The following is a 21,195-nucleotide window of genomic DNA, read 5'->3' as shown; positions in this document are numbered from 1 at the left end:
TTAATCACTCGACTACGGTAGAAGATGGCGCAACAGGAATCAGGAGCAGTACAGTGTGGCAAAAGTGTTTGACCTGCAAGTAGGGTATGGTTCAGACTAAAGTTAAGCCCCCATTTTAGTTTAACTTTGTGAGATTAGTGTGAAATTAGAGGAGTACGAGCAGGTGCATCCGAAAGTGCATTCAAGAAGTGAGAGAGCCAAGGCTAGGTGGCTTACTCCTCCATCTGGTAGAATCAAAGTCAATATTGAGGGAGCATTAGACCGGATACAGGGGATGGTGGTGTGGGCGTGGTAGGCCGAGATGATGCAGGGATGTTCCTGTTTGCTTTTGCTAGGTACTTTCGGCATGCATCTTCAGCCTATCACTGATGGTATACGCTTTGCAGCATGATGTTGAGGCCCTTGTAGCCGATTGTAAGTCGTATATCACGTCTTTTTACTTCTGTTCAGATTTCGCATGTCTTCCGAGAAGTAAATGATATGGCTAATCGGTTAGCACATCTTAATCGAATTGTAGCACAAGGTCAAGGTATTATCTCCCCTTCGTTGTATAATTCTATTTATAATTCAATAAAGAGAACCAGGCGTGGGGATGGCCTCCCAACTAGGAACCCAGTTTCAAAATAAAAAAGCTATCTTTATATGTAAATTGCACCAATCCTGCCATCCAAATTCCAAAGTAGTCGATCAACTCCTGCTGAAGGGTACCCAAAACTAAGAAACAAGACACCAAGCTTCATTTACAAGTTTCAAGTCTCAATGTCCGCCGGCAAATTGTAAAGTCTACCAAACTGAACAGTGTTTTGAAATATAGTACTAAGAGAAGGAAGAGAAATATACAAATCCGTCTGAGCATCATTCAATAAGAATCCTGAAAATTCTTATCTACAGGAAAAAGAGAAACAAAGACGACAAGAATCTACAACCGAGACTCCTTTTAAGAGAACTATGAATATAACGATTTCCAATCATACAACATATATATCTACAAGGAGAGTGGCAATTTTAACATCAGAATGATCACTTGTGCTTCGTTAACTGTGTCTGCTATTGAGTCAGAGGAACACATTCCAGCTCAATCTCCAATACACCTCTCTCAACATTCTGCAGCCTAAGAGCAATCTGTTGTCTTACTCTCCCATCTATTAGGTTGATGACACCATCTTTTACCAGGGTGTTATCTTTGCTAGCTATCCACTTTCCCAGCTGCGTCGTTTCATTGATTTTAGACTTCTCAAAGGCTACAGCAGCGGTAACCAGAGGTTGAATGTCAATCTCAGCCTCGCCCATATAGTCATCAGTTGTGAATGTGTCCTTGTCATACACCAGCTGAATGCAACCATCCAAATATGTTGAGCAATATCATTTCAGACCAAGATACAAACATCAATACTAGTTGATATAGACTGATTCATATACTGCATAACTAAGGATATATCACCAAAAAATGGTCAAGTTTCTTGCTAAATGTTAAGCTTTGCATATGCTTACAATGTATTCTCCTTGAAAGTGGAGAAAACTCCCAGTGTAGCATTTCAATTTTACACCCAGAAATGCAATTAAGGTTTTTTAAATTAGACTTCCTTTGTCATCAAACAGTAGTCTGCAAGGACAGATCGATATATTCACTGTTCATGAATCATGAAATTCTATTTGTTTTCTAATTTCAAATCTGTTAACTGTAACATCAAAAGGGTTCTTCGGTTTAAGAACTTCCTCAGATTGCGAAAGTAACCACCTACACAACAACTAGAGTAAGTTTTTTCCAGTCCTGATGGTGCACGAAACACCATCAAAAGCATAGGGTCTTTAGAGAAAAAAAACACATACATATAGGAAGGAGAGAGAGAGAGAGAGAGAGAGAGAATCTAACATCATTAACTAACTTGGATCAAGCTTGCACAAGCTAGTAATCTCAACGAGCAACAAATGAATTTGCAGGAATCTGTTTGAATTGGTAAAAACTTGGTTTGATGCGTTTTAGTCATAGTTTGTTTACATAGGATCCATGTTTGAATGAAAAAAAACATACCACTTTTAGAGGAGGAATTTGTTCAGGAATCGACAGCATCAGACTTTCATTCCACACTGGATTCAGGTTGTTCTTTATGACACGTGTCTTCACTGACTGCAACAAACATTGTGGAAGAGTTCATTGTGAGTGTCAAAAGTTATATCCATCTCATCTATAATAGCTATAAGCAGAAGAAACTTACTTGGTGACCTAATGCAAGAATGACATATGGATCACTTGTCATCACATCCCGAACAACTAGATTTGTTCCTCTGACCACGTTCACTTTAATTAATCCAACAAATTCGACCATACCTGCCTATATTGTACACAAGAAGCAGTAAGAATCAATCCCGTCGATCTTGAATGCATGTGTTTGAGTACAAGTCTCTCGTGCAAACTTTCTATCCAAGATTCATAATCACATTTTGAACAACAATAATATTTTGAAAAGTTGATACACGCATAGCCGTCAATAATCGTTTCTTTTATCTTCCAGTTTTTGGACATCATTGGTACATACAAGACTTCAACACGAGCACATTCACAAGTAAATTTTGAGCTTAAAATTCATCAAAATTGAGAAATATTGCATTACACAAAAAGAAAGCTTGCCTTTTCTATGTTTAAGTCAAACAAAATTTAAAGATCTGATCTCATAATTTAAATAAAAAAAATATCTTTTAAAAATTAATTAATTAATTAATAAACAAAATATTTGTGTAGCTTACGGTACAGTACTTATCAAATCACTCCACAGAGAGAAAAGGCCCTAAAAATTGTTGTGACTAACATAGAATTATTGAAAGAAAAAATCATTACCATTGACATTGAGTTGCCCTTCTTTGCAGCCCTCTGATCAGAGTCTTTTCTTCCCCAGCTATTACGAAATGCATTCCCTATACGATGCCTGGTAGGTTGCTTTTCATATGGTTTCTTGTCTTGGCTATAATTAGTGCCTGAAGAATTGCTAGAAGAATGTCTCTTATGAGTAGGGAGGAAAGGACAGGATATCTGACACTGATCGGCTGTGTTCAGAAAATCTTGCAGCTCATACTTTCTCCTGAGAGTAATCTAATAATTAATTGTTTGATTTCGAATACTAACTCTATACAAAGTACAGCATGTCAATTACCTAATAAAATAAAAGCGCTCCTCTATAGAAGCATCTGGTTTTGGTTTTTGGACATGTGCTGGCATGCAAGCTTCATACTTCTTGTTTACAGTAATATTTCCACCCATACTTGCCAGGCCATCAACTTGTTCATCTGTCCATTCATCTAGCTTCACTGAAACAACCTAGATTTTTTTTTAATCAAATTAGAATGCCATCAGAGAATTAGTAAGGTAAACTCAAGAACAAACTTTTTATTTTTTGTATAAACTCCAAAACAGCTTATTTCTCCAATAGTCAAACCTTCAGTTTATAAATATTTTGAAAGCCACAACAAGGTTGCATTATTAATTAGCACAGGATCATGGACCAGAGCCATACCTTTGAAATATGCACTCCAAGGCTCCTATGTACACCAGAACACTTGATGCAAATAAATACTCCAAAGCTTAAAGATCTGTCATAAACCAATTCGTACATTCAAAACACAATGCATGTAATCAAATGAATCATATCAAATTGTAAAGCACATCAAGTATTCAATACAAACGTTTATTATTGACAAGATATTTATTTTACCAAATGCATCAACAATACAAATGACTAATCACCAGAAATATAGAGGGGTAGGAAAGGAGTAGCCCTCCAAAAAGGAAGAAAAAAAATGACAGACAAATTTGCATGAATATTGCATAATTATTTGTAGTTCTGTTTGATAACTAGTTCTATGTCCCCCGAACAATAAGGTGTGTACATCTGAGTTCTATAAGTAGCCAGGGGAGACAAGATCATATTAGTATAAAGACAGCCATAAAGTCTGCAAATGTTTATGTAACTAGTCTCAATTTCTGTGATATTCTGTAGGGTGGGTGTCCAATGATGACAACAAGAGGAACAACAATGAATGGAAAGCACTTCATAACATATCCCTCCTAAGAAATACTAAAGTAGGTTTTAACAAATATAAATAGGAGTTATGATCAACTGCACACACAAATTGATATTTTTTTGGCGTAAAAAATTGTATACTGGAACTCAACAGCTTCAAGAATTATCCCCATAGAGTACTAGATATGTTGCAGGTTTATGATCGGGCAAGGGATCAAAAACACTGGTCCCTACTGCTTGCCATCTGGTAGGTACTTCTTAAAAGGATAGCCATTACATAATTATATGTGGTCGTGCACTATCATCATAAGTACGTAAACCTAAAGAAGAATATGCTTATCTGATTAAAAAAATGTGTATATGGATCATTAGCACTTTTCTTCACAAGCACTTTTCGCATACATTAGCATTTGAATTGGTTAGCTAGATAGAGAAGTTAAGACTTTGAAACTGGAAACAATTATAAGATACAGGTTGTGGTAGAGGCAGTACAGAACTGACAAGGAACTATTGTAAAATAAAAAAACATATATGTAATAATAATTCCAGCAGATGCTAATCGAATCAGGTTGAATAGCCAATACCACAATTACTAATACTTCTGTATGTAAAGATCAATCATCACTACTCATTAGGAACCATTCAATACCAATTCATGTCATCACTCATCAAGCATTTTCCTTATAGTGAGTAAAGAGTATAGACATCTTATTTGTATATTTCCAACATCCACATTGTAATATAGACATCATAAAGTCAAAAGTAAAATTAAGATAAAGAAGCTTGGAAAAATAAAATATATTGACAGCAGACAGAAAAAGATATAGCCACACTTACACCCATTTTGGATCTGGAGATCCACAATCAGCACAGGACTTGTTGGCAGATTGATGCAGCAAAATCTCCAGCCTTTCTTGGGGACCTGTTCAATGAAGTATAAGAATTAAAAAGATAAAATGTGCTCTTATTATAATGTCACAGAGATCTAAAGACTTCAGGATCAGAATTAAAATCTAAAAAAATTCTAAAACCAGTGTATTTTAGGTAGAAATGCAGTGCTTGGATGAACAGAGCTCATTCTTGATGGAGATTCAATTTGTACATAAATTTTGATCCACTTATAAATACTGCTTCAAGTCTTATTAAGGCTGGAAGCATCTTATGTAGACAACAAGACATTCTCTGTTCATTCTTTTGTTTGATTTCCAATAAGTGGACATGAAACAACGAGACATATAATTCAGGTCTTTGGATATGTTGTTCTATTAATAAGATATGTATGGCCATTTAAAGCTTCATTGTTTCAAACTGCATACTGAACTCTTAAATCAATAATTGTGAGATAGATAGATATATATATATATATATATATATATCAATCTGCACTGTCTTTAACCAAGGGAAAGATAAAGCTTGGCAAACCAGAATACAAACAGATATTACAGACACAGATTCATCGAACAAGCCACATTGCATCATTTACCAGATAATGTCCGTCGTTCACTTTGGGTTCTCCAACCGGGTGCATCTGAACATAAAAGATCATATAGGCAAGAACTTTGTCCTGCAAAATGAACCAATTCAATAATTACCAACCTTCCAGTACAGACTCAACTTGTGCAACACAGTTTGAAACTATCAAAGTTTCTATTATAGGAAACGAAAATAAAGATCAGAAAAGTACAACATTAATTAGAGTACATATTAAGCAGTTTTAAAACATAGAGAAGCACACAGATGTTGAGGTCATGAAAACCATATATCCCATTCACACATGTTCCTGCTAAAAAAGGCTGACCTATATCATATTTTTATTTCAAAAGAAATCTCTTACTCTCCCACAGAAAATCTTTGCTTCTTTTACAATATCAAATTACTATCTATATATCCTCATCCAATTTTTAGGCTTTTCTGTATAAAACCATTTCATACCATTCAGATACAAACTAATAATATAGAGTTATAGACAAATGAAATGAAGGATCTCAAATACTGCGAAAGCAATGTAGTTATACCGGAAACATTGTTGTGACCAGAATTTTCTTGCTGGGCAGCCATCTCCATCTGCCAATAATTCAGACCAAATCATGAAACAGGTGCTACCTTATGAAAACAGCCATGTTTTTCAGCACCTTTTCTGCATTCAAATTGTGAAAAGATTAAGAAAAACAAGTCTAACAAGACAATCATGACAGAGATAACAAACAAAATTCAAATGGGACCATCTTACATATGCAAATATAGGATAAAGAACATTAGGGTGCCATCCACCCTAGGCTTTTATATTGAAGATGGCTTCTGTACTCGGATAATCAGAAGGGCGTCTTCACAATTTGCTTCTCTGCATCCAACAATAACGAAACAATTGGAGTCAGAGACAAAAAGAACAAATCTTTTGATACATTGTGCAAGATGATCATTACCCAGAATAGGAAACAAGATGGGTTCTTGAAGATTGGGAATCAAGGTTGACAATAATAAAGATTGAAGCTCAAATTGGGAAAAACAAGGGAGGCAAACGGGAGAAGGATTTGTGGGTAAGGCAAGAATGAGGATATTAAAATCTCATCTGATATGGGATTTAGGTGAAAAGACAAGACAGAGATTGGGGAAGAAGATAGAAAGGGTTTTTGACACATTCTATGTGCGATTTTTCATTGAATATTATAAAGATATGATACACTACCAAACAATTTTCTTCTTTTCTTTATCGCTAAAATCACATAAAACTTCTTTGGTTACAGAAAAGAAGCCTCTAAACTGAAAAAACAGTCTGGCATCAAAAAAACAAAACTGAAAAACTCAAAGTTTGACTAATCTAAGATCAATTAATAAACAAGTCCCGCCTTAATAATAGAGGAAAGTCAAGGTCGGCAAAACAAGGCCTGTTGGTGGGTGGGTCGTGGCGTATCATTCCAGAAAAAAATTGGCCTTGTGTTATATAGTTTACTATTTTTCGGTCGAATGTGTGACATAATTTGACTAATATTTAATAACACCATGCCTAGGTTTCTAAGAATAACAAATTTCATGTAGCATTAGATAGATACGCTATTTACTATATACTATTTTTGAGTTGGGTGCTTCATTGTTCATATAATGTTCATGGCACGTTTACCCTTGCACACATTTTCATTTACGACCTCGGCCGTATACATGCTTCTATGAGGATGCCCCCGTCGTTTTGCATTTTTGCTTGGCTGTCATGGTTTTGTGAAATGACGTATATGACCTTTTCGCCAGTTGCATGTGTGTTGATGTACTAGCGTACCACACCAAAATAGCTTATGGAGGCTTTGTCAAACCTTTTTTTTTAGTTAGGTAATTTTTCTTCAAAAGATCTATGAAATGAAGGTGGTAGAAGGTTTGGGAGTCAGGTAAGAGGTTTTGGGTTTGTACGTGTTGTCATCTTTGTATGATTTCACTCCTACAATACTGTACTATTAGGTTTTGGAAAAAAATGGTAGATCACTATTAGGTTTCACGCTTCTTGATTAGAATCAAGCTTGCTATGTTCTCCCTTCTCCCTCTCCTCGGTATCCATAGTAGACCACAAATCAATTTCAGAAATAGAGGTAGCAAGAAGGGATTTTAGGGTCAGAGTTTTGAGGTAGTATCATTTATTTTCTCAATTGTTTCTGATTGATAGTCATACTTCTAAATCGAGTTGCTTCGTTGATCATATTTTTCCGGATGTGATGATGCAATGATGCGACTGTTAGTAGAATTCATTGCCTTCATTGCCTCTGACTAGCAACCACCTTTAATTAAGTGATGCGGTGATTGTGGTCTATTTTTTTTTCTTCAGATACAGTATAACAGATCACAGCACGTCAAACGTTAAACTGCAGTATTGAAGCTTAGCTTGGCAACCATGATTCATGTTTCTTTTGGTTATATAATTAAATCTGTAGACTAAACGTACACCAATATTTGTTTCCTTTTAGGCATAGTTAGTTGTTGATCATTATTACATGGCTTTATAGATATAGGAATCCATATATAAATCCATGTATTCGGTCAAGTGTAAAGTCTTGAAATCTCATAATTTAATTGAACAAATGGAGGTAAAGTACTGTGTACACAACCAGCAGCAAAGTGCGGCCAAATTGCTAATTTACTATATACTATTGGGTGAGTTTGGGGAGTCGCGCATTACTGTTCACAAATGACAGTGAATGGACGCTTTTGCCCTCAGTGAAGAAATCAAAGAATTCGCGCTTTACTGTTTATAAATGGCAAAATTGTCTGAAAATCTTGGAGGAGGGCAAATGTGAGATAGCATAAGTACTCGGTAAGGGTATATTCGTCCGCTTACTACAAACCTAATGTACAACAGCCGCAGCTGCCTAACCCATCTTTCTCACCTCTTCCTCAGTTTTCTTCTATGTCTCTATGGTATCCTCAAGCTCGCTCTTCGCCTCAGACTCAAGACCTTCAATCGAATCGAAGAATGGCACAGTCGCTTTTACATTTTTGATCGGACTCAAGAATCATATTTATACGTTGTTGGTATGTTTCTGTATAAGAGAGAAAACTCAATTTCATATTTGAATCATTTAGTTTTACCTCCATAATTATTCATGACCTTATTTCTGGGTTTCTTCGTTCTATGGGTTTTTGTGATCTCTAGGTTTGGATTTGTTCCGATTCGTATCATTTTGTATGGATCTTTGTCAATTTGGTATATAGATGAGTCTAATAGGTAAATCAAAGACAATTTGGTCTCAAAAGTGACGAGAACTCACTTCAAAGCATGTTTCTCCGTATTTTCAGATACAATGTGGCGAAGGCCCAAAGGTCCATCCTCTACTCTATGGCCCTCTTTACCGTCTTTGTATGTTTGCAAAGCTGAAACACATACAAGAAATTATGAATTGTTGGCAAATCAACTATAAGGTAATGCCTCAATTCCCATGTTCTCTGCTAAGAAGCTAACACCATTGGCACCCATGCTAACTGATTGCCACCCATCATCGATAATAACAAAATTTAGAGGCACTTCACCATTCTCAAATCTTCAAAAGAAAAGGCCTTTTACTATCTATACAATGCTAATTTTAATCAAGATCTGCAATATTATCTTTGGTGTAACTTAGTACCTCTTTAACCCTTGCTTTAGACCATCAGAAGTGACATTAGTGTAGAAATCATCTCATGTACACCAGCCAAACGAGTTATGTTCTGGTATCTGAGGCATAAAGCATTAGCAATTTAGATATATTGGAAAAGAAAATTATTTACTTAATTTGTCTCACAAAATAGACAGCTTAAACCATTAAAATTTGAAAGTGAATTGCCTTCTTTCAATCTCGATTATGAAAAATACAACTAAAGAACTTAATGGAGTCCTCACACATGAACTTATAATCTATAAAACCTACATTAGTCATTCTTAAAGATAATGACATGTTATTCAGTGCAATTTTTTTAAAAAAATATAGTGACCAGTAGTGTTACTTACAAAATGACCAAGTTAGTGTTTGCTTACAAAATGACCAAGTTAGTGTTTGCTTACAAAACGACCAAGTTATTGTATCATATAGAAATAATATATGATGATAAAAAAAAACGTCTAATGTCCAGTTTAAACTTTAGTGTCTTAAGTCTAACTATTGGGTTTAACTAGATATGTGTTTGTTCTCCTCTTGGAAAATGTTTTACTTAATGTATGGTACTTTTTTTGTTCACTATAGTTTTTATGCAAAGGTTGAAGTCTTTGTTTTGTTGATCTCAAGCTTTCTGCATATATCATCATAGGAAAAAAGGTTTCACTTAATGTTATTTGGTTAGCACATTAGAAAAGCTACTAAATTTAGGCAGATGGAAAAAGGATAAACTCATTTAACTAACATACTAAATATTTCAATGATTTTAGGCTTTTTATCTCAAGTCCTATGTGTATTAGAACTCAAGTATGAGGCTTATAACAAGAGAATTAAGTTGACTTTAATGAATGGTCCTCTGTGACAGACCTTACTGAAGTATATAGTCCAGCTGGAATGCTTCAAAGTGATTTTGTTGTTTCATTGTGTGTACTTCAATAAATACTTGATTTGCTTGGCTGAAATTGATTTTATTTTGGTTGACAAGAATCAACTATTTCTTATTTAAGCAAGTAGATTTTGGCATTGAAGTTGAGAACGATGTTGGTATAAAGAAAAAGTTGAGAGCGAATGTCTATTGATGACGATGACGAAAATCATATGGATGAGTCATAAGAGGAGTTTTTCAATGTGAGTACTTCAATTAGAAGACTATTGATCAGTTAGTCATAGAGATCATTCAAGCTCTCGAGAGATATGCATAGGCAAGGTTTAGATTATGTGTTCACTATTGTGCAACATTTACCTCATCCATTTTTTGAGTTTTAATTTGTATTTTAAGAAAATAATATGGTCCTGGTGATTTTTTTATTGTTTAAATGGAAGGTCATGCTATCGGTTGCTGACTTAAGATCAAAAGATGATTTCTTTTAAATAGTGCAATTTATTTTATAATGAGCTCGCTGAGGTGATTGTAAAATTTTGGCTGGCATTGTTGTATTATGCAAATACAGCAACTCTTGATCGAGATGATTGTGCCACTTTGAAGATAGTATAATTTTCTTAAATGTCACATGTGTAATGTGTTATCACAAAGGGTTAGTTTCATAACCATTTGAGTGAATCATTATCTTATTTGCCATACGAGATAAAAAAGAAGAAGTTATATCATCAATTACCATTTATGTGAAAATCAGATACTGATCAATATCAGATACTGATGAGTTGAGTATAAGTTTTATGTTTCTATTATGAGTGTTATCTTTGCATGTGTTTTTATTTATCTAATAGTGAAAATTCTAAATTTAGATTAGTTACAGCACCATTCTTCTCAAATTAACTAATTGAGGAAAAATGTCTTCTGTTCCAATAGTTGCTACTTAAAGCTTATGAAGTTTTCAAACAATTGATTTTATCTTTTTAACTACTCGCTTTTGGTTGTAGGTGAACCGGCAGCTGCCTGAAGAAAGTCAAGAGCGGTGGATCTTTAATTTCTTAATTTCTATAATTTATGCATATTTTAGAACAATGGTTGAAATATAACCATCTTTTCTATGTTTAATCTTTTGTGTATTACACTTTTTATCGTTATGCTCTATGAATGAAATGTTCCTCTGTATAAAACTCTGTGGTAATCATCTTTGCAATTTTTGAACGTTAGATCTTATCTTCAATAGTTGTTCTATTCGGCCACTAGACAAGAATCCCGCTGCAACGCGCGGGGCTTAAAATCTAGTTTACTATATATTAAACACGCTATATGTGGTACTGTTCACAAAGACTATATTCTCAACTCTTCTGGTTTATTTACATGAGTATCATTGTGTGTGATTACCATACATGCCCTCCTCCAAGCCGGTTGTTACTCTCTTAATACACCACGTTCTTTTTCGGGATAAAATTGTATTGTGCCTTAATAAACAAACGCGAGACTTCTCTTTCTCTTCTTTGCGCTCTCCTTAAACTCCCTCTTCGCCTACTGAAAGATCGCGTCGCTGCTGTAGAGTCGTGATTAATGTGTTGATGAATTAACCAAAACTCTGCTTTAGTTCTCCAAAACCTCTTCTCTGATCAAGTTTTCACAGGCAAAGCTTCAATTTTATGGTCCAAACTTGTTATACAACCTACTAATGTATGTTTGATCTATAGTTGTACTTTTGTACTTTTAAGGTCAAGTAGATGAATGTTTTGTTCGTTATTTGTAACAATGTGGGAGATAACACTCAAATGGTGTGTTTGTACTTTTAAGATTCAAGTAGATGAATGTTTTGTCCGTTATTTGTAACAATGTGGGAGATTAATTTTATAGAGACATAACTTGCAAGCCAATTTTGTAGCTCCAAGCTATTATGTACCGCAAGGTTTTATAGTACTTATCTAAATCCTTCCATGATCTTATTCTTTGCAACACATAATTTTATTTCCTTGTAGCACACGAAATGACCTCTATATATGGACCATGTTTCGTAGATACTTATAGTGAGATTAATTGTGAATGTAAAACGGTGGTTTTAATTTCGATCAAGGACCAACACTTTGATTTAAGGAAAACATACAACTCCAAATATTAGCTATCTTAGCTGCTTAGTTTGAGTTCTCTTTTTTTCTTTTGTTGAGTTGTTATTTTTTTTATTTATGAAAATGATGTAATCTCAGTGAATGCAAAGTAACTCTAGTGAAATCAAAGTAGGAATAATTGAGAATATAAATGATAGCAATTTAGAAGCTTTAGTTACATTAAAAGAAATCAAGAGCAGAAACAATGGTAGGCAAGAACGGATGCTTTTGAGTTTGGCATTAGCACTTTCACAATTTTACACATGCACATTTCAAAAAATTGATTTTGATAATTAAAGCTTCAATTTCATGGTCTAAATTCGTTAAACAACCTATTGATGTATGAATTGCAGAAACCCTTGAATTTAAATTGCGTTTGTTAGGGCTTAATTATAGGGTTTTGGTCTGCCCCAAATGAAGGTGGTTCTAGATAGCATTAAGTTGGTTGTTGTCCAATTTTATTTCACGATAGTGAAAACGAAAGTTTTCGAACGACTAATTGCTCAGAAACGTTCAATTTGAAGGGTATAATTGTTGACTTTTTATTTGTTGGGAATCTCAAAAACTTCCTTCATAACGTCGTAGAGCTTGTCTTACGAGTTTTGTAGACACGTGACACATGTAAATTGGAATTGTATGAAAAAGTTGTAACCAACAGAAGTTTTGAGATTCAGGGAATTTTAAGTATAAAAGATAAATTTTGCTTTAGTTTCTATTTTTCGCATAACACTTTTTCTTTTTTTTTTCTCTTCACGCCGCACCTCTTCATAATCAAAAATTTTCTTCTAACCATTTCGGGCGGTTCCAAGTGATGGGGCCAGCCCAAAAATCTTCCTCTCCTCTAGTGAAACCACCAACAAACTTATGACACTTTTCAATTTCTCACCAAAACTAAGCTATTTACTTGACAAGTGTCCATGTGACACACAAAATCTGACACGGAGAAGGGGCACGTCGCCATGGCAGAAGTAATATTTTGACCAATGAAACAGTGACACCGCCATGTGATGTAACTTCAAAGTTGTAAAAATCACTAAAAATAGCTCAGGACTTTGAAAAAATTATCGAACAATACGGCGAACTCATGGTGATCTCTACTTTCTATTTCTCCAAAGAAAAATATAATTTAAGCTACTTTACAAATTAGGATATTACACTACCTCCAAAGGTTTAGTGCCATAAAACATATATGTTAATGCTAATCGCTGAAGGACTTAAAATGCCCAAAAGTAGTCCATTAAGAATTTAGAGAGCTGTAATCTCAATTGGGGTGTTAAAGAGTCGCATGCTCATATTAAGACATTAAAGAGCCTCATGGCAAGACGTTAAAAGAGCCTCATGCTCATAAATTAGTATTAAAGAGCCTCATGAACGGGGTTAACACCTCCCCATGCTCAAAATCTCAATTAGGGTGATGATGATATTCCATTGTGTTAACATCTCTCCCGAACAAGGTAATTCCCAACGGGACTCCCCCTAGTTCCAGGTGCTAGACTTGCCGGAGTAAGCCTAGCTCGACGGGGCACTGACCTGGCAGGGCAGGTCACAGCACCCCTAGCTCAGGCGTCGTTTCCGACGCTACTAAAGTAGCTCGCCAAAGCAATAAACAAATATTGTATGAAACAATCTCCCACATCGGAAAATGGAAGAAACACTTCCCCCAATGCACCTATAAAAGCAAGTCATAAACCTCATAAAAAAAGTAACGTATTTGTAAGCCCTTAACCTTTGAGCTCAAGTCCTGACTTAGTTCTAACTTAAGTTTTGGAGAGTCATAGGCCGGCGCACTGCTGATCCTTGACCTTAACCTTGGATTTGTGCAGGTAGTTTGGTCCAGAAAGATATAAGATGCGTGATCAAGACACCTCGGATTTTGTACTCACAACACATTGTATGACATATTATTGCCAATCGAGATTGGAGATATTTAGTTAAATCAGGATGTTGAGTTACCTACAGAGCTAAATCACTTGATGCAAAATGGGTTGTGTTGGTAATTTGAATTTTGAAATGAGGGATAGGTTTGAAACATTCAAATTGTGGCCAATAAAGTTAAATTGTAAGTCGTTAAATTAAAGGGTTTCTACTATCTACATCAAATTTATAAGTAATTATGAGTAAACAATATCAATGGTAAGTAAAAAAATTCCCCCAAAGATTTGATGTTGAGTTTAGACAACAAGCACATAAACTCCAGTTGTGTGACAATCGAAAGTAAGTGTCACACAACATATATAACAATGCTCTTATGTAAGGCAATGCCTATATATACCCAAATTTGCACCGATACATGAGAGGGAAGCTTCCAGCTATTTTTTTCCACACTCACACAACAAACTCTTCTTGTCTCTCTTGTAAGAGAGACGAGGGAAATTTTAGCTATTTTGTTATCGATCACACAACCAACTCTTCCGGTCTCTATTGTAGGAGTTAAGCAAACTTAGACTTTTATGGCCTAAAATACATATGCTCCTTTAGACAACCAAGTCAACTACTTCTCAATTAATGTTTTACCTAAAAGTGAGTATTATTTTATTCAAATTCGTCTTACAATTTAGATGACGACAAAAGTGAGGTTTCAAGGGGCACAAAAGTCGACTGTTTATTTCATTTCTTGTTTGAGGAACCTTTATTCATGAAAGTTTTAGAGGACATTAAATCGAGTTGGGGGAGACGTGATATGCTTAAAATGAGTTCTTACAGAGGATTTGAAGTGAGGGGTTATTTTTGTAATTTCATTGGAAACCCTTTTTGTATAGCTATTACATAGTAGGCATTGTTCTCATTTCAGAAAAATGAAAATCTATACGAGTCTGGATTGAAGTTTTCTCGTATTCGATGGATATCGTCTTATGTGATAGGAATTTTCATAGGTAAAGTTATGATTTTCTAGTCGTGGCAATGCATAATGAGACATAATCCTTGGTTCGATAGTCTTTTCTCAACTCCCAACATGAAAAGCACGTAATATGTAGTTCACTTTTGAATGTATGGTAACGCTTGAAATTCTCATCCAAATCTCTTATGGTGTTTACTAACTGAGATTGTAACTAATTTCGGGATCAGAGAGTTTCATGGTGTAAACATGAAATATCCTACGAAAAATAACCAAAAGATGCGTGTATAAAATAATATAATATTATTCATGAATTTGCGGGTTACAATGTTTGTTGGTATTCTCTGACAAGAATGTCATTTGATTTGATGTTTGACAATGATTTAATTCAAGGGTGACGAATACTTGATCTTGAATTGAATGATAGCGGATGCATCGACTATGGGTGAATGGATGGATGGATGAACTTCTCGTCTTGTTGATGACTTGTAGAAGGAAGTTGACTATGGGTCATAGAGGCTTGATCTCTGTCAGAATTGAACTACGAGCAACGTCATGTGTTAAATGTTATTCGGCTTTGATAGCGGATGGATCGACGAGTTTGATTGGTGCTTGTTGACCCGCCACGAGCTTGTTGAAGAACTTGATTTTGCTTTGTTATAGATTGTTGACGAAGGTTGGTCAAGGGCCATTGTGGCTTGATCTTGATTAGATTTGGACCACGAGTGGTGTCACATGGTGATTTCTTCTTTGTCTGAATCTGGTGAAGAGATCGACTATTTAACATCTTGGTGACTCAGCAAGAGGATGGCGGCTTTAGAGCTTGAGACTTGTGAAAGAATCAGCTATTTATGAGCTTGTTGATTATTCGAGAACTTGATGACTTCTAAGCTTGAGACTTGGAAAGAATCGACTACTTGGGAGCTTGTTGATTCTTCAAGGTACATCAACTTCAAGACTTGAATTTGGTAAAAATTGGTTATTTGGTGGCTTGTTAATTTTTTAATGGATTGAGAGGCTTATGAGCTTCAAAGCGATTACTCTCGTTTCCGTTGTTTCCGCTTACGTTTGAAGGCTTCCTCGTCTTCTTCTCCGTATAGGTGTTCGACGTTTGTTCTTGAGGATTTGGAGTTGATTTTGATGAAGAACTCACTAGTTGGTAGCTTGGAGGGTTCTTCATGGAATTGGGGACTTAAAAATATGATTATTTATTTATATAATTAAACTAATCAGATTTGAAGAATGTATGCCCCACGTCTTCATCAATATTTGATTCCTAACAAACCTCATAATTTGATAATTAAGGGATTTAGATCCTCACCTTATGAGAGAATATGTGCCTCATGTTTCAATATTAATTGTTGATTTTGATCTAACGATCCAGAATACATTTTCTACCTTTAGATATGATTCCAAGGGGAGAGGTGGGCATAGAATCAAAACTCAGATATCATTTTTTTTGGTTACATGGTATCATGTTTTTTTTGTTACATACGGGATCAAGAAAGACCTAAATAAGAAAAAACAGAAAAAATAAGACTGATAAGAAGAGCCAACTCTTCTGGCTCTAGTAGCAGCACATAAATCATCAAGGACACATTAAGCAGCATGCTCAGAGGCCTCATCAAAGTAGGAGTAGAATTCTCTTCAAACGGTTCAGTTTTGGGCTCAAATCGGAAACCGAACTGAAATTGAACTTTGGTTCAGTTTGGTTCGGTTCGCGGTTCTCCAATAGATCAAACTGAAAACTGAACCGTTCGTCAACAGGCCTTGCGGGCTTGTATAGGAAAAAAAAACGGGCTACCCTAAATTAAGGGTTTTATTTTTTATTTTTAAAACCGGACTGAATCTAGGGCTCGTCAACGGGCCTTGCGGGCTTGTATAGGAAAAAAAATATATAATACCATAAATTAAGGGTTTTAAACAATAAAATAATTATTATAAAACATTCTAAAAAAAGTCACAAATAAATTCTAGTTTCGAAATATTGTCGATCGATATCAATAGATGTAATCGATATATATATTTAGGGACCATGTAAGAATTTCATCCATTTTGAACATGGTTTGACCGTCCGTACTAACGGTCAACTAAAAAACATGCTTTTTCACATAATAAAACCCCATTGACTAGGACTTTACCAAATGAGTTTCCTCGTTGCAACCACACACGATCGATGACAAAAATTATGTGATTTTCAAATATGTAAACAACTTTCCTCATTTGCATATTGGTAATGGATCCTCCCTTAGGGCATATTAGTGTTGTTTTTTGTTTTCACGAAAATTCTGACGGTTAAACGAGGTCCGAATTGGATGAAATTTTAAAATGATCACTAAATATATATACTGATCACATCGGACGGTGTCGATCAATTCCAAAAAGTTTCCTTCATATAGTCGCTACATAATGTGATAGTTTTATTATAAACATAATATAAAGGTTATGATACATTAGTAGACACTTCGGCGATCGACAACTTCAGTTTGAAATATTGTCGATCGACACTAGTAGGTGTGATCGATATATATATTTAGGGACCATGTAAAAATTTCATCCGTTTTGAACATGGTTTGACCGTCCGTACCAACAGTTAACCAAAAAACAGACGTTTTCACATAATAAAACCTCATTGACCAGGGCTTTGCCAAATGAGTTTCCTCGTTGTGACCACGCACGATCGATGACAAAAATTAGGTGATTTCAAATATGTAAACAGTTTTACGCATTCGCATCTTGGTAATGAGTCCCCCCTTAGGGCATATTAGTGTTGTTTTTGGTTTACCGGAAATTCCGACGGTCAAACGAGGTTCGAATTGGATGAAATTTTAAAATGATCACTAAATATATATACTAATCACATCGGATGGTGTCGATCAATTCCGAGAAATTTCCTTCATATAGTCGCTTCATAATGTGATAGTTTTATTATAAAACCTAATATAAAAGTAATGATATATTAGTGGACAGTTCGGCGATCGATAACTCCAATTCAAAATAAGAAGATACATGTAATAGATTTAAGAATGTGAGCATGAGTGGCAAAATTTAAGTGGTCGGGAAATTTATTTCTAATGTAAAACAATATGAATAGTGAGTAAATAAAGTCTTGTTTTAATTCCTAACTAAGGATACGGTTCATTTTGTCGTCTCTGGGTCACAGTCTCTCTATCTCTACTCTCAGTCTCTCAGTCTCTCTCTTAAACAAAAGGCCGCCGCCTTCTTCTTTCTTAGCGATGTCATCATCTCCTCCTCCTCCTCCGCTGCCGTCGTCGATGGAGTCCCTCATCCTCCAGCTCCACGAAATCTCCGCCGTCAAATTCGGCAACTTCAAGCTGAAATCCGGCATCTCCTCCCCAATCTACATCGACCTCCGCCTCATCGTCTCCTACCCTTCCCTCCTCCGCCAAATCTCCCAAACCCTAATCGCCGCCGTCCCCTCCTCCACCCCCTACGACCTCCTCTGCGGCGTCCCCTACACCGCCCTCCCCATCGCCACCTGCATCAGCACCTCCCGCGACGTCCCCATGCTCATGCGCCGCAAGGAGGTCAAGGACTACGGCACCGCCAAGGCCATCGAGGGCCACTTCAACTCCGGCCAGGTCTGCCTCATCATCGAGGACCTCGTCACCAGCGGCGCCTCCGTTCTCGAGACCGCGGCGCCGCTCCGGGCCGCCGGCCTCAAGGTGTGCGACGCCGTGGTCCTCATCGACCGCGAGCAGGGAGGGAGGGAGAATCTGGAGCAGAACGGAATCAGGCTCCACGCGCTGTTCCGGCTGAGCGAGATGGTTAGGGTTTTGAAGGAGAAGGGGAAAGTGGCGGAGGAGACGGTGGCGGCGGTGCTGAGGTTTCTGGAGGAGAATCGGAGAGTGGCGGTGCCCAAGGTGGAGAAGGAGAAGGTTAAATGGGTAGGGTTTGAGGAGAGGGCGAGGATGAGTAAGAATCCGACGGGGAAGAAGCTCTTTGAGATCATGGCGCAGAAGAAGACCAACCTCTGCCTGGCTGCTGATGTTGCTACTGCTCAGGAGTTACTCGCCATTGCTCACCAGGTAGTTAATCACCAGTTCAAGCTCGAATTTACTCGCCATTGGTCTGCTACGTTGTAATATCCTTATTTTGCATGCAGGTTGGGCCTGAGATATGCTTATTGAAAACTCATGTTGACATACTGCCTGATTTTACTCCTGCATTTGGTTCTAAACTTCGCGCGGTAAGTCGCCATCCTTATTTTCCAATCTATATTCAATTGTTTTGTCTAATTTCTCGAGGCACGTATTGCAGATTGCAGAAAGACATAATTTCTTAATATTTGAAGACCGTAAGTTTGCAGACATAGGCAATACTGTGACAATGCAGTATGAAGGGTGGGGCACATCTTTTTTCCATGTCTTCCCTTCTTGCTTTGAATTTCGCCCATTCCTCCTAAAGTCTTGGGTTCTCTTTGCAGAGGTATATTCCATATATTGGACTGGGCAGACATAGTAAATGCTCACATAATCTCTGGTCCAGGGATTGTTGATGGACTGAAGTTGAAGGTTAACAACTTTGCATGCATTGATGATTTAGTATAAGCTCAAGAAAATTCATATTTTAACTTGTTTAGCATCTTGTGCATCTCTTAGGGTTTGCCTCGTGGTAGAGGCCTGTTGCTGCTTGCCGAAATGAGCTCAGCTGGAAACCTCGCCAAGGGAGACTACACAGCTGCAGCAGTGAAGATTGCTGAAGACCATTCGGACTTTGTTATTGGATTTATTTCAGTAAATCCGGCATCATGGCCAGGCGCTCCAGTAAATCCAGCTTTCATCCAGGCAACCCCTGGGGTGCAAATGGTCACTGGTGGTGATGCTCTAGGACAGCAATACAACACTCCTAGATCTGTAAGTATATCGGTGCACCTTACATTTTGCAGGGTCTGCATCTCATTCATTTGAGAGCACACATTTATAACTTTCCAGATGATACCTCTGTTATAGTACCTAGATAGAATGTGGATAATTTATGCTGCTAGTTGCTAAGAAGCTTTACATATGAATTAGGAACTGGAAAATCATTTTGGGTGTTTTCTCTGCTGATGGAGTAGTTAAAGATGAAGGATAGAAAATTTAATTGGGTAGTGCACCAGTATGGAGAGCTGGTTGATTCAAGTCATTTGAAGGAAGCTTAACATATGAATTAGGAATGGAAAAATCATTTTTGAGTGTTTCCGTTGCTGATTGTGTAGTAGTAGATCAAGGATCAGGGGGTCCAGTGGTCATTTGTTAGCCGAATGTGTGGTTGATTCAAGTCATTTGAAGGAAGCTCCATATAGTCAGAGAGGACATGTGGCTATTAAGATTGTGCTCATGTGTATTACTTTAGATAGGATTTAGTGGGAATCTTTATGTTCTCGTTGGGAAAATAACTGAGGTTGCCCCAACAGGTAGAGTTAGTTTGCTGATTAAATTTCGTGTTCAAATGTAACTAGAAAGGCTTGTAATGCCATCTGTACTCTTAATTTTTGACCTGCATTTATCTTTGTTTTACTTGTCCTTATTGTTATATTGGCCAGATTTTCTGATTGATCCTAGTTGTATTTTAGGTCATAAATGATAGAGGTAGCGACATCATAATCGTTGGCCGTGGAATTATAAAGGCTGCAAACCCAGCACTGGCAGCTCGTGAATACCGTATTGAAGGATGGCTTGGATATGAAACTAAATGCTGCAGCAACTGAGGTTATTGCTCCTTCAAGAGGCTTGCCCCCTTGTTTCTCTTCTGTTAGATTAGATGGTTTGTCTTCAAGAGATGAGATGATTATGTTCAACATAAAACAAGGGGAACTAAGATTTGTACTATATGGATCTTAAAGTTTTTTCCTCCAGAAACGACCCGTAGCTCAATTATATTAATATTTCGCATATGGATGTGTTTTTATTTTTATTTTTTTGTCTTTCTAAAACAAAAGACTTTCTTTTCCAAAAGAAAAACAGACTTTGTTAGTCAAAACTTTCAATCACGTTTAAGTTTCAGGACAGGTACGTCATCAATCATAATATTCCATCCAAGTAAAGCACATCATCAAGATTCAAGACAATATGACCTCTTTAGGTTGGGTCTAAATAAGTTGAGACTTACTTTGATTCAAAATCATCCGACCCATTTGAGTTTCTTAAATTCGCCATAAGAGGAATATGTATCTTACATGATTCTCATACACTGGTTTTTTATGCTTTGCTGGATGACATTGTTGGTCTTTCTAGAG

The 21,195-nt window shown here is 36.5% G+C and overlaps 2 protein-coding genes and 1 long non-coding RNA gene across 4 annotated transcripts; 2 read left to right on the top strand and 1 right to left on the bottom strand.

The window, feature by feature from the left end:
* Positions 1-707: 707 nt before the first annotated feature.
* On the bottom strand, positions 708-6,667 carry LOC126801805 (probable ADP-ribosylation factor GTPase-activating protein AGD11). Of its 2 annotated transcripts, XM_050529266.1 has the most exons (11): positions 6,440-6,667; positions 6,247-6,357; positions 6,032-6,153; positions 5,500-5,580; positions 4,854-4,938; positions 3,510-3,585; positions 3,150-3,313; positions 2,837-3,077; positions 2,217-2,333; positions 2,033-2,128; positions 708-1,329 (listed from the first exon to the last, which is right to left on the bottom strand). In XM_050529266.1, the coding sequence occupies exons 3-11, from the start codon at positions 6,078-6,080 to the stop codon at positions 1,048-1,050; spliced, it is 1,191 nt and encodes a 396-aa protein (XP_050385223.1). In that variant the 5' UTR covers positions 6,081-6,153; positions 6,247-6,357; positions 6,440-6,667; the 3' UTR covers positions 708-1,047. The 2 variants fall into 2 exon arrangements, with proteins under 2 accessions (XP_050385223.1, XP_050385224.1); XM_050529267.1 differs by having other exon boundaries at positions 6,247-6,667.
* A 1,704-nt stretch (positions 6,668-8,371) lies between these two features.
* Positions 8,372-11,208, top strand: LOC126801822 (uncharacterized). Its single transcript, XR_007672883.1, has 4 exons — positions 8,372-8,528; positions 8,793-8,915; positions 10,110-10,252; positions 11,006-11,208. It is a non-coding gene; the product is annotated as an uncharacterized LOC126801822 (long non-coding RNA).
* A 6,937-nt stretch (positions 11,209-18,145) lies between these two features.
* On the top strand, positions 18,146-20,853 carry LOC126801802 (uridine 5'-monophosphate synthase). The gene is made up of 6 exons (XM_050529263.1): positions 18,146-19,003; positions 19,081-19,164; positions 19,236-19,318; positions 19,402-19,489; positions 19,577-19,831; positions 20,533-20,853. The coding sequence occupies exons 1-6, from the start codon at positions 18,191-18,193 to the stop codon at positions 20,665-20,667; spliced, it is 1,458 nt and encodes a 485-aa protein (XP_050385220.1). The 5' UTR covers positions 18,146-18,190; the 3' UTR covers positions 20,668-20,853.
* Positions 20,854-21,195: the final 342 nt, after the last annotated feature.

Source organism: Argentina anserina, chromosome 7, assembly GCF_933775445.1.
Source record: "Argentina anserina chromosome 7, drPotAnse1.1, whole genome shotgun sequence".
NCBI classification, from domain to species: Eukaryota; Viridiplantae; Streptophyta; class Magnoliopsida; order Rosales; family Rosaceae; genus Argentina; species Argentina anserina.
The sequence above is the reverse complement of the archived record's forward strand: the minus strand, read 5'-3'. Positions and strand labels throughout refer to the sequence as shown.

Bases quoted from the DNA above. Each gene is read 5' to 3' on its own strand.
- LOC126801805 (XM_050529267.1), bottom strand. From the start codon at position 6,080: ATGGAGATGGCTGCCCAGCAAGAAAATTCTGGTCACAACAATGTTTCC. The intron at 5,581-6,031 runs GTATAACTACAT...TTCATTTTGCAG, and splicing joins TGGTCACAACAATGTTTCCG to GACAAAGTTCTTGCCTATAT. The intron at 1,330-2,032 runs GTATGTTTTTTT...GGTTGCATTCAG, and splicing joins AAATTCCTCCTCTAAAAGTG to CTGGTGTATGACAAGGACAC.
- LOC126801802 (XM_050529263.1), top strand. From the start codon at position 18,191: ATGTCATCATCTCCTCCTCCTCCTCCGCTGCCGTCGTCGATGGAGTCC. The intron at 19,004-19,080 runs GTAGTTAATCAC...TTTTGCATGCAG, and splicing joins TACTCGCCATTGCTCACCAG to GTTGGGCCTGAGATATGCTT. The intron at 19,319-19,401 runs GTGGGGCACATC...TTCTCTTTGCAG, and splicing joins GTGACAATGCAGTATGAAGG to AGGTATATTCCATATATTGG.